Raw genomic sequence first — 11,363 nt, 5'->3', positions numbered from 1 at the left:
CAAATTCAAAAACATTATTTATGTTATTTTTTTGTGGGGACAGAAGCAATTCAAATGTGAGTTGAGATTTGTCAGTAGTTTAGATACTAAGATAAATTACCCCAGGCACATTCGGCAGTTCCTGTAAATGCAACATCAATGAGCCACACGCTGGAAAGTGTTTGCTCCTACAGCCACGGAGAAAATGACCCCCACCAAACAAGTCAGCACCTTCCCTCAGCTTGTCATAGTTAGCCTCTCATCAATCAACGCTTTCCTTAGACTTCTGCTTTGCCAGAGACAGTCTCGATGTGTTTCCCAGGTTGTTAGGAAAAAGTGACGCTCTTGCCTCAGCCTTCAGAGCAGCTGGACAAGTGCGGGTACAGGATGTTCTATCCAGGTTATACTGACATTTTTGGTTGTTCATTAGTCGGAACCTCTTTTATTAACAGGAACTCCTCAGAGCTCCCTGGAGCAGGCTCTGCCACCTCCTCTGCATGCCCTTCAGCTGCTTGGGAGGGATCTAGATGGCCTGACTTGAGCTAAGCAGCCAGGGAAGAACAGGTCTGTGTTTCCACCCACGTCTTAATCATGTGGTGGGCAACAGCTAACTTGGGGGGCAGCAGCAGTGGGAGAGCATCACTCTGTTGCTGAATAAAGGAGCCCTTTCTCATCAGGGCTGCGGCCACCTCATCCAGACTGAACCAGGCAGCTGCTTCTAGTTCTCTCGGGTTCACCTGGATCTGGAAGACAAGGGGGAGGGGGCAAAATTAGAAGACATAAAATTTAAAAATACTAAAGTGAGAAAATGCAAATAAAACTATGTTTTCTCAAATGATAACACCTGACATTGATGGGCTAGGTTAAAACCAGAAACACAAGAGAGAATTAAATGTATTTTTAAATAGTTCTTTTAAAAAGTATAAATTTAAAAAATCTTATTTGTACAAGGCTAAGAACATTTGTTAAGCCTGGTTTCAGTACCCAGCGTACATACACATAAAATCCCAAAGTATAGACACTAAAATACCGAGTGGTAAGTTATAATTAATTGTGTCTGCATCAACTGTATAACTTGTTCAATTAAAAAGCAGGCACAGGGTTGGCAAGCTGTCTCAGCAGGTAAAGGCTCTTGTTGCCAAGCCTGAGGACCTCCGCCTGGTCCCCAGGATTCACACCAGACTTGGGGGAGAACAGATGCCCACAGCCTGTCTCTGATTTCCACCAAGTGCACACACAAACACATCTGTACAAACGCTTCTCTTCTCTAAGGGGTAAAGGTGAATGATGACTAACAGCAAGAAGCAAAGTAAACACAGACTGTCCCAGGAAGTGGAAGCAGATTCGAGTCCATAAAAATCAGATGACAGAATAGGCAAACTGATAGGCAGGGCCTTCGGTGACTTCCATCTGTCAGACACGCTACAGACAACCGAGGTGGATTTGGGTAAGACATCAAAGTCCCTTTCAACCAGAAGTTCCTAGAGTTTCATGTCATCACTCCTCAACATCCTGAATTCCCTGAGCAGTAAGACCAACTCCCAAATTGTTAAGTGAGGTGTGTGTATTCTGTCTCTATATAAGGTACTGTTAAAAACTGAAGGTGGGGCTGGGTGGTGGCGCACGCCTTTAATCCCAGCACTCTGGAGGCAGAGACAGGTGGATGTCTAAGAGTTTGAGGCCAGCCTGGTCTTCAGAGCAAGTTCCAGGAAAGACTCCAAAGCTACAGAGAAACCCTGCCTCGAAAAACCAAAAACCAAACCAAACCAAACCAAAACTGAAGGTGAAAAAAATCTCAACATAAATGGGGTTGGCACACTGGATACACATGAAAAGAGCGAAACTGCACTCTTTCCACCAAAAAAACCACAAAATGTATCAAGAATTAATTGTACATAAACCTTTTAGAAGAAACTGCTATCACTGTTTTGTGATACTGGGCTGGGCACTGACTTTTTTTTAGGTGTGCCATTAAAAGCAAAGACAGAAAATACTGAAGCAGACAAGATGAGATAAGAATAAAAAGTCAGGCAGTGGGGGCACACTCTTTAAATCCCAGCACTTGGAGTCAGAGGCAGGAGGATCTCTGTGAGTTTGAGGCCAGCCTGGTCTCCCTTGTGAGTTCCAGGACAGTCAGTGCTACACAGAGAAACTCTGTCTCAGAAGAAAAAAGTTTCTATACAGCAAAGGAAACACAAAATGAAAAAGCATCCCACGGGATGTGAGAGAATGTCTGTAGAACGAACAGCTCATAAAGAATATCCAGACTATGTAAAGGATCCCTTGCAGCTCAGCACCACATACAGAATGGGAAGAGCTCGGCGGTAGCGTGCACCCTTGAGATCCTGTGTTCAGTCCCTAGCACTGGGGAAAACAGGCAACACCTGAATAGATGGTTCTTAGAAGAAGAAATACAAATGGCAAACAAATATATGGAAGAATACAGAGTGTCACTGATCAGACAAATGCAGAGCAAAGTCAAGATGGCTGCATACCTTCTAAGGTGGTGTGATGGTTTGGATGAGAATGGCCTCCATAGGCTCACATGTTTGAATGCTTGGTCCCCAGAAGGTGGGACTGTTTGGGAAGGGTTAGGAGGTGTGGCCTCATGAGAGGAGGTGTGGTTTCAAAAGCCCATGCCATTCCTCCTTATTCTCTCTCCCTCCTGCTTGTGGACCGGATGTCATCCCTCAGCTCCTTCTCCAGCACCACGCCTTCCTCCCATGACAGTCACCGATTCACCCTCTGGAACTGTTAGCAAGACCCCAGTTTACAAGTTATTTTACAAGTTGCCTTGGTGTCTCTTCACAGCAATAGAAAGGCAGCTAAGTCAGATGGCTACTATCAAAAAAACCAAGAAGCCTGTCATCATGACACACCTGGAACCTCAGCACTTGGGAAGCAGAAACAGGAAGACCCTAAATTTGAGGCAAGTCAGAGTGATACAGTAAGCTGAAGGCCAACCTGGGCTACTTATAGTTAGAGCCTGCCTCAAAAATGAACAAATGGACAACAGATGTTGGCAAGGATATGAAATGGAGGACCACTATAAACGAAATGGAGGACCACTATAAACGATCGGCAGAAGCGTAAACTGGTGCAACCACTGTAGTTCTATATATGGAAGTTCTATAAAAAAAAATAAAAATGTTGCCCTGGCCTTTAACCCAGCACTGGGGAAGCAGAGATGGGTGGAGCTCTTGGAGTTCCAGGCCTGCGTGGTCTACATAGTAAATTTTAGATCAGCCAGGGATACACAGTGAAATCCTATCACACACAGTGAAATAAAATTTTAAAAAGTAGAACTATTATTTGATCCAGCAATCCCACTTCTGACCACATAATCCAAGTGTACTGAAATCAGGATGTCAAAGGCACCTCTCCATTCTTATTGTTACATCCATGATATAAAAACAGTCTAGATGTATGTCAAAAAGGAAAGTGTGACACATTATGAACTAGTATTGAGAGGTTTTGTTTGCTATTTTTTGAGATGGTCTAATGCAGTCCTAGGTTGCCTTCAACTTGCAATGTCAACCAAAGCTGGCCTTGAACTCCTGAATCTTCCTTCCTCTGCTTCCCAAGTACCAAGGTAACAGGTATTTGTCACCCTGGCTGGCATTACTGAGTTTTTTAAAGGAAGGAAATCAAACATTTATAATAAGATGATGGGCCTGGAAGACATGCTAAGTAGAATAAGCCTTATGCAAACTCTACACAGTCTCAGTGCTTGGAGACTCTAAAATAGTCAAACATGTAGAGGCAAAGAGTAGACTGCTCGTTCCCAAGGCCCAGAAGGAGGGGGAAATGGGGAAGCAGTGGTCAAAGGATATAAAGTTTCACTTAAACATACTAAGTTGTGGAGGTGTGTACAACACTCACAGTTAGCAATATTCTCCTGAATACATTAAAATAAATCTTATGTTCATTGCTCTTACCACAGAGGAAAAACAGGAGGACAGAAAATGATGGGTAAAGTCTATGACCCTGCCAGTCATCTGACTGTTGGCTCCTAATACAAGCTCTCTCCAAACCCAGCAAGTTAGATGCATTAGATGTCTACAGATGGTAGTCTAGACTGGCCTCGAATTCTCCCTCCCGCCTCCACCTTGCAAGTGTTGGAATTATGAGCAGGACTACCAGTTTGGGTTGACATGGTGCTTGAGGACTGAACCCCTAACTTGGTGTATGTTAGGCTCGCACCCTGCCATTTGAGCCCCACCCCAAGTCCATTAGCAGACTGGGTGTTAATTATGTTTCTACAAAGCAGCTCAAAGGTAAGTTGTGTCATAGCTGAGACATAGCAAGGGGGATGGTGATCATTTGTTCCAGCCTCAGGGGCATGTTCCTTCACGACACTGATTATTTTCTATACTGCCATATAACCTGGACAGTCTCCTTAAACACATGCTCAGAGAGCACTCAGTGGCCTGTGAAGGGGACACCACAGCGTAAGGGAAAGTTCAGAATTTACCTCTGTCTGCCCTGGTTTTGCGGTTGCATGACAAGCAATCATGAGCGAGCTATTGGGAAAGGGCCAGTGCTGGGACGTGGAGTACTGCAGGTTTTCCACTTCCAGGCCCACCTCTTCTGCAACTTCTCGCCGGATGGCCTCCTCCACACTTTCACCTGAAAGCACTCAGATTAATTCCAGACAGCCAGGGAGCAGGACAATTGTATGTCCTCTACTGTGTGAAAGGAGTCTGAACGCGCTGCTCCCCTGAGGTCCCGAGTCTCAGTCCCCAGCACGAGGAATCAGCAAGTGCTCAAGTCTAGTGGGCTGGTTTTGATGCTGGTGAGTGTAGCCGTGGGGGAGGTTACTGCTGCCTTCAGCCGCATGACAGTGCCATTTTCACCGTCTGTAGACTTTACCCAGTAGAGAGATAACCGCATACGGAAAAGCAGTGTCAGTAGGCATGGGAGTCCAGTGAGCAGTGTTGTGTGTGCTGAAAGACTCACTAACGTCTGTAATTGGTTCATCAGGAAGTAAGACGGGTTGATGGCCGGGCAGACAAACAGATATGTGGGAAGAGTGTACTAAAGATTATAAAACTAAGGCGGTGGGTGAAGGGGCACCCACTGGGTCATTCCTCCCACTATGCTGCATGTGTGAAACTTTGCCTCCTGCTATGTAGGAAAATCATACATGATTCCAGGAAAGTTTTCTTGACATGAGGATGCATGATTGTGACTTGAGCATGGTGGCATCAGGACGTGTCACCTGCAGCTCCTCCCTTGAACCCCTCACCTATATCACAGAAGCCTGCCAGGGCAGAATACATTCCCTTGGGAAAGGAGCTCTGGCGGGCAAGTAGGCACCGGGCTCCATCTGTCACCAGGGTGATCACCACAGGGGCCATCTAGGAAAGGAGAACGGAAACTGAGCTGCCGCCATTTTGGGGCCTAGAAGACAAAAGGAACAGGCAATCATGGAAGCCTTTTGAGCACACAGGCGTCCTTCCCCACGGCAGAGTGGCAGCAGCTTTCTTGGACTACTGTCCTCAATTTTCTTTTTCTTCTTTTCTCATTTTACATAGCAAATTCTAGGAGAGCCACGGCTACATAGAGAGACCCTTTTTCAAAAAACAAAGAGAAATATTTTTGAGATAAATTTGTTTTTGTTTTTTAATTTATTTATTTTTTTTGTTTTGTTTGTTTGTTTGGAAACAGGGTCTCTCTACATAGCCCTGGCTGTCCTAGAACTCACTGTGGAGACCGGGCTGGCCTCAAATTCACAGAGATCTGCCCACCTCTGCCTCCCAAGTGCTGACCACAATGTCTTTTATTTTATCTGTATGAATGTTTTGTCTGTATGTAGGTATGTGCCCCACATGCATGCCTGGTGCCCAAGGAGGCCAGAAGAGGGTACTGGATCCCCTGGAACTGGAGTTACAGACTGTTGTGAGCTGCCATGTGGGTGCTGGGAACCTTTGGAAGAGAGCAGCCCGTGCTCTTAACTGCTGAGCCATCTCTCCAGCCACCTGCTTTGGTTTTTGTGAAAGTATCTCAGGTAGTCCAGGCTGTCTTCTCCCAGGTACTGTGCCCCACCTGTGGATAATAGATGATGTTATTGGAAGGACACACTCGCTTGCTGCCAGCCACGTTCTTCTTAGTGGGCTGCCCACTTCTGCTGCAGAACTGATGACCATCTTGCCAGCGGAGAAGAGCCCGAGCCTGGAGACACAAAGGAAGGTCTGGCTTTAGAGAGGGTGTCTAGATCAATTCGTGGGGGAATCTTTTTCTAGCTCACTTATTTCATAAAGTTGTTCAATTGTATTATTAATAGTGTGTGTGGGGGGGATGGTACATGTGCCGTGGTGCATGGAGGGGCCAGAGGAGAACTTGGTGGAGTTGGTTCTCCCCTTCCACCTCTACAACGGTCACCCCAGGTCACCAGACTGGTACCTGCTGAGCTATCTCACTGGCCCTAGTGACCTACTTCAAGTGGCCTTAAACTGGAAAATAAGGAAATGACTTAAATATATTTTCCTAGCATCAAAGTCTAAGAGAAAGCATATTTTATGTACTTTTTATTTTATTTCTTGTTTTTTTTTATGTTTCTTATTTATTTATCTATTTATTAAAGATTTCTGTCTCTTCCCCACCGCCGCCTCCCCTTTCCCTCCCCCTCCCCCAACCAAGTCCCCCTCCCTCGTCAGCCCAAAGAGCAATCAGGGTTCCCTGCCCTGTGGGAAGTCCAAGGACCACCCACCTCCATCCAGGTCTAGTAAGGTGAGCATCCAAACTGCCTAGGATTATTTCTTGTTTTTTGGAGTGCTTTGTATACACGAGGAAGTAATCTTCCATTGAGCTATATACCTAGCTTAAAAGGTATTTTGAAACGCACTATGAATTTCTTAAAACATAAAAATATACAGCAATATAATACACACCCATAAAATGTAACCCAGCTTAAGAAGAAAACATTTCAATTTCTATTATAGCTAAAACATGTCTTTCCTACTCATTCCTCCTCAATGAAGTTGTGATTTGTGTGTGTGTGTGTGTGTGTGTGTGTGTGTGTGTGTGTGTGTGCAGTAGGTCAGGAGAACCAGGTCTTGCCTTCCACCTTGAAGAGGGCCTCCCTGGCTTTGCCGTGCAGTGTACTCCAGGCTAATGCCCCTGCCTGAGACCCCGCCATAGAAGTGCTGGGACCCCCGCAGCAGACCACGGCAGCTGGCTTTACAGGTCCCCGGGTGGAACTCAGGTCAGGACTGGGCAGCAGGTCCTTTCATCCACTGTTTCCCCAACTCAACTTGTGATTTTCTTTTCCCACCTAAAAAAGGCTTTGGGGTTTCTCTTTAACTCAGAACACACAATAAAACACCACAGCAGACAGGTGTGTTGTGCCTGTAATCCCAGCACTGGGAAATGGAGACCAGAGGACCAGGAGATCAAGACCATCCTCAGCTATATAGGAAGCTGAAGGCCAGCCTGGGCTACCTGAGATCCCATCTTTGAAGTTAAAGGCTGGTATGGTGATAAATGTTATCAATTTGACAGGATTTAGAATCCCCATGGAAACAAACCCTGGGACACGTCTGGTAAAGATTATCTAGTTAGGTTCACTGAGGTGAGAAGACCCACCCTAACTGTGTCCAGCACCTTTTCATGGGCTGGGGTCCTGGGCCGAATGAAAAGGAGACACCAAACTGATCCTTCATCACTCTGCCACCGGACTGTGGCTATAATGTGACCACCGACCTCCACCTGCCGTGACTTCCCCACTACGATGGACTGGACTATCACAGCAGCAGTAAAATCATTAATAATCTCAATACTACATACGCCAGGTATCTGAAAGCATGATTAAAATACTGGTAATTCAGGAGGAAGAAGGATCACAAATTCAAGGTCATCTTCAGCTACATAGTGAGTTCAAGACCAGCCTGGGGTAGGTAAGATCCTGTTTAAAAAACAAAACAAAACAAAACAAAAAAAAAATTAAACAAACCAACCAACAATAAAAATTAACTAGTGGAATCTAAAGCCGTGTGCACAAGTTATTTGAGTAAGGTAAAATTATTTTTCATGTGAAACATGATTTATTTCATGCAATAGAATTAAAAATGTTTATGAGGTTGGGGGGAAAGGCGGCCCGTGGTTAAGAATACACACCAGCTGGGTGGAGGTGGTGCACACCTTTAATCCCAGCACTCGGAAGGCAGAGGCAGGTGGATCTCTGTGAGTTTGAGGCCAGCGTGGTCTACAGAGCAAGTTCCAGGACAGCCAAGGCTACACTGAGAAACCCTGTCTCAAAAAACCGAAAAAAAAGAGACTACATACTTCTCTTTCAGAGAACCAGAGTTCCGTTCCCAGCACCTATGGCCTGTAAATGTTTACACTACTTTTAAGTCCATCTCATGCAGCAGTGGTGACCCCTTCTGGTCTCCGCAGACACCTACACTCATATGCACACCTACACTCAGGCATATATGTACATACAATTAAAAATAAAATCTTTAAAAAGCGCTTATGATAGGTTGGAGAGATGGTTCAGTGGTTCAATTCCTAGCACCCAGATTGCAGCTCACAACCATCTGTAACTGAAATTCCAGTGGATCCAACTCTCTCAAACACCAATGCATATAAAAATTTAAAAAATTTTGATGTGGGAGTGATTTCTTATTAATAAAGAAACTGCCTAGGCCCCTTGATAGGCCAACCCTTAGGTGGGTGGAGTAAACAGAACAGAATGCTGGGAGAAAGAAGCCGAGTCAGGGAGTCGCCATGATTCTCCCACTCCAGACAGACACAGGTTAAGATCTTCCCTGGTAAGCCACACCTCGTGGGTTACGCAGATTATCAGAAATGGGTTAGATTAATATGTAAGAGCTAGCCAATAAGAGGCTGGAACTAATGGGCCAGGCAGTGTTTAAAAGAATACAGTTTCCGTGTAATTATTTCGGGCATAAGCTAGCCATGTGGGCAGCCAGGTGCCGGGGACGCAGCCCCGCCGCTCTTATTACAACAAATTTTAAAAAGCATTTATGAGAAAAAGTACATAAAACATATATTAATAAATAACAATCAATATTTATTTAAAAATATGTAGAGCCTGTTGCTATGCTCTTAGGAGCTAAGTCTTCATGGTAGCTCTGCTAAAAGCAAAACAAGGAAGAGTAAACCATCTTTCCCAGTCCACTGTCCTCTGCCAATGTCAGGAAAGTCTGTGTCACCCCAGGACTGTGTGTACATGCGCATTTGCCCTCATACACGTCTTTCTTATACTTCCTAGGGAACTAGAAACCAAAGTACCGTGAACAGCAAGGAGGAATCCATGGAGCTCAGCTGAGAAAGAGCCCGCCTCAGACTGATGAAAGAACCTCCGAGCTCTGCCTCCACTTCAGGTTCTGTCAGGAGGGTAGAAAATTGGAAAAGAGAACATGATTAAACACATGTCCACCTTTGCCTCTGCCAAGTCCCTCCTGCCAGAGCTCTGTTTCCAAACTTGCCTACGAGACGCATCTAGGATTTGGGAACTTACACAGGTTCTCAGGCTTCTACCTGGGGAGCGGGGGTTGAATGCATGCTCATGCACAGGGTATGGGCTCCCAAGTCTGAATTTTGGAAGATCAGAAATGTGATTCTTAGGTTAGTCTGGGGAATGGAGAGCACAGTACTACTCCAGATCCTCCAGAGTGGTCAGGACCAGCAGCACAGTCCTTGGAAACAGAGATGGGATGTCGAAGCTCACTCCACCACCATTCCACTTTCACCAGACAGTGAAGAAAGAGGAAAAGCAGGGGAGGATCCAAACTGACTCTAGAGTGCAGGTGGAGGACCCAGAACCACTCCATGGAAACTCTCGGCGGGCTGGCCTCATCCTCTGTGTAGAGGATGACGATCTGTAGCTCCTCAAGTGCTGGGATTACAAACATGTACTAACATGCCGACCTTCCTCTGCTTTTTAGCTCCCCCCCCACTCAAAAACTCACTATGTAGGCTACTATGGCCCAAAACTCTCCTTTCTTACTCTCTTTTCAGTGATGACAGTGTTTTCCTTATTTAAAGGGAAAAATTGGTAATGTTTTTGTATGTGTAAAATTTTCTTTAAAGTGGTTTTTTGCAGAACCCTAAAATCAGGGAGGTACCTAGCAGGAAAAGGGGTACACACTGTGGATGGAGGATGCGCTACTCAGACCTAGATCCAGAGCAAACCACGCCTCATGCTGGTTGGAGCATCCAATCAGCACTGAATCTTCTATTCTTTGTGAATCCTGTCCAAACTTGCCCAGCAGCCTCTCCAACTCTAAACAGCAAAAAAGAAGACGGAGAGGAAAAGTAAGACGTGAATTGTAGTCACATCATCACAGCCATGTGAGACCCACAGGAGGTACTTCTGCTTAAAATATATAGTTGCTACCTCAGGATCAGCTGGGTCTGTTACAGAGTATCTTACATACCAAAATTTGCATGTGCTTCAGTCTCTCAAATAAAATAAAATAGTATTTGCCAATACTTTAGATAGCTCTTAGTTGCTTAAAATATCAAATAACAATGCAACTATGTACACAACTGTTTTACACTGTTGTTTAGGGAATAATAAGAATGAACATCTGACCATTTTTAGTATATCATATATTTTTTTTTTATTGGTATTTACCCTTAATTCAATGGTTGCAGGATTTTTTTCTCCCTGCTACTAGATTAAATCTAGGAATCTCATTGTGGAGGTTTGAATAAGAATGGCCCTTGAAGGCCCTTATGTTTGATATTTGGTCCTCAGTTGGTAGAACTATTTGGGAAGGATTAGGAGGTGTGGCCTTGTTGGAGAAGGTGTGTTACTACAGAAAGGTGTGCAGGAAGGCTTTGAGGTTTTTTTTTAAAATATTTATTTATTTACTTATTTATTATGTATACAATATTCTTTCTGTGTGAAGGCCAGAAGAGGGCACCAGACCTCATTACAGATGGTTGTGAGCCACCATGTGGTTGCTGGGAATTGAACTCAGGACCTTTGGAAGAGCAGGCAATGCTCTTAAACGCTGAGCCATCTCTCCAGCCCCCAGGCTTTGAGGTTTTAAAAGCCCATACTGTTTCCAGTGTGGTCTCTGCCTCCGGGTTTCAAATTGTAAGCTCTCAGCTACTGCTCCGGTGCCATGCCTCCCTACCATGATGCTCCCAACCCTCTGAAATGGCAAGTCTGAAATACACTCTTCCTTCTGTTAGCTGCCTTGGCTGTGGCATTTCACTACAGCAATGGAAACATAACTAAGACATTCGTGTACGCTGGTCCAGTATCAGACCACTGAGCCACATCCCCTGCTGTCAGCTTAAAAAATATTTTCAATTCACACTTGAATCTCAAAAATAAAACCCCCAAATTCAAAAGGTGTAGATCTCTAATTATATGTACTATAAAGGGTCTCAAAATTAATTTT

General features: G+C 44.8%; 1 protein-coding gene across 5 annotated transcripts in view; it reads right to left on the bottom strand.

Annotated features, from left to right (window-relative positions):
- Nudt13 (nudix hydrolase 13) overlaps positions 1 to 11,363 on the bottom strand; it is a 55,423-nt gene continuing 44,060 nt past the window's right edge. The window contains exons 4-10 of one of the 5 annotated variants that reach the window (XR_007589385.1): positions 10,097 to 10,231; positions 9,238 to 9,332; positions 6,028 to 6,153; positions 5,228 to 5,339; positions 4,454 to 4,608; positions 2,475 to 2,730; positions 587 to 722 (exon numbers count right to left, since the gene is read on the bottom strand). Coding sequence is in view for 4 of the 5 variants with exons in the window: in XM_050126967.1 (XP_049982924.1) it covers positions 522 to 722; positions 4,454 to 4,608; positions 5,228 to 5,339; positions 6,028 to 6,153; positions 9,238 to 9,332; positions 10,097 to 10,231 (824 nt within the window). In the remaining variant the exon portion in view is untranslated. Of the gene's footprint in view, positions 723 to 2,474; positions 2,731 to 4,453; positions 4,609 to 5,227; positions 5,383 to 6,027; positions 6,154 to 9,237; positions 9,333 to 10,096; positions 10,232 to 11,363 lie in introns of those variants that run through there. The other 4 variants (XM_050126967.1, XM_050126968.1, XM_050126970.1 and 1 more) reach the window with 4 other exon arrangements.

The sequence above is a fragment of the Alexandromys fortis genome, unplaced genomic scaffold (assembly GCF_014885135.2).
Source record: "Alexandromys fortis isolate MF-2015 unplaced genomic scaffold, M_Fortis_MF-2015_v1.1 scaffold_233, whole genome shotgun sequence".
Lineage (NCBI taxonomy): Eukaryota > Metazoa > Chordata > Mammalia > Rodentia > Cricetidae > Alexandromys > Alexandromys fortis.
This window is presented reverse-complemented; position numbering and strand designations above follow the sequence as displayed.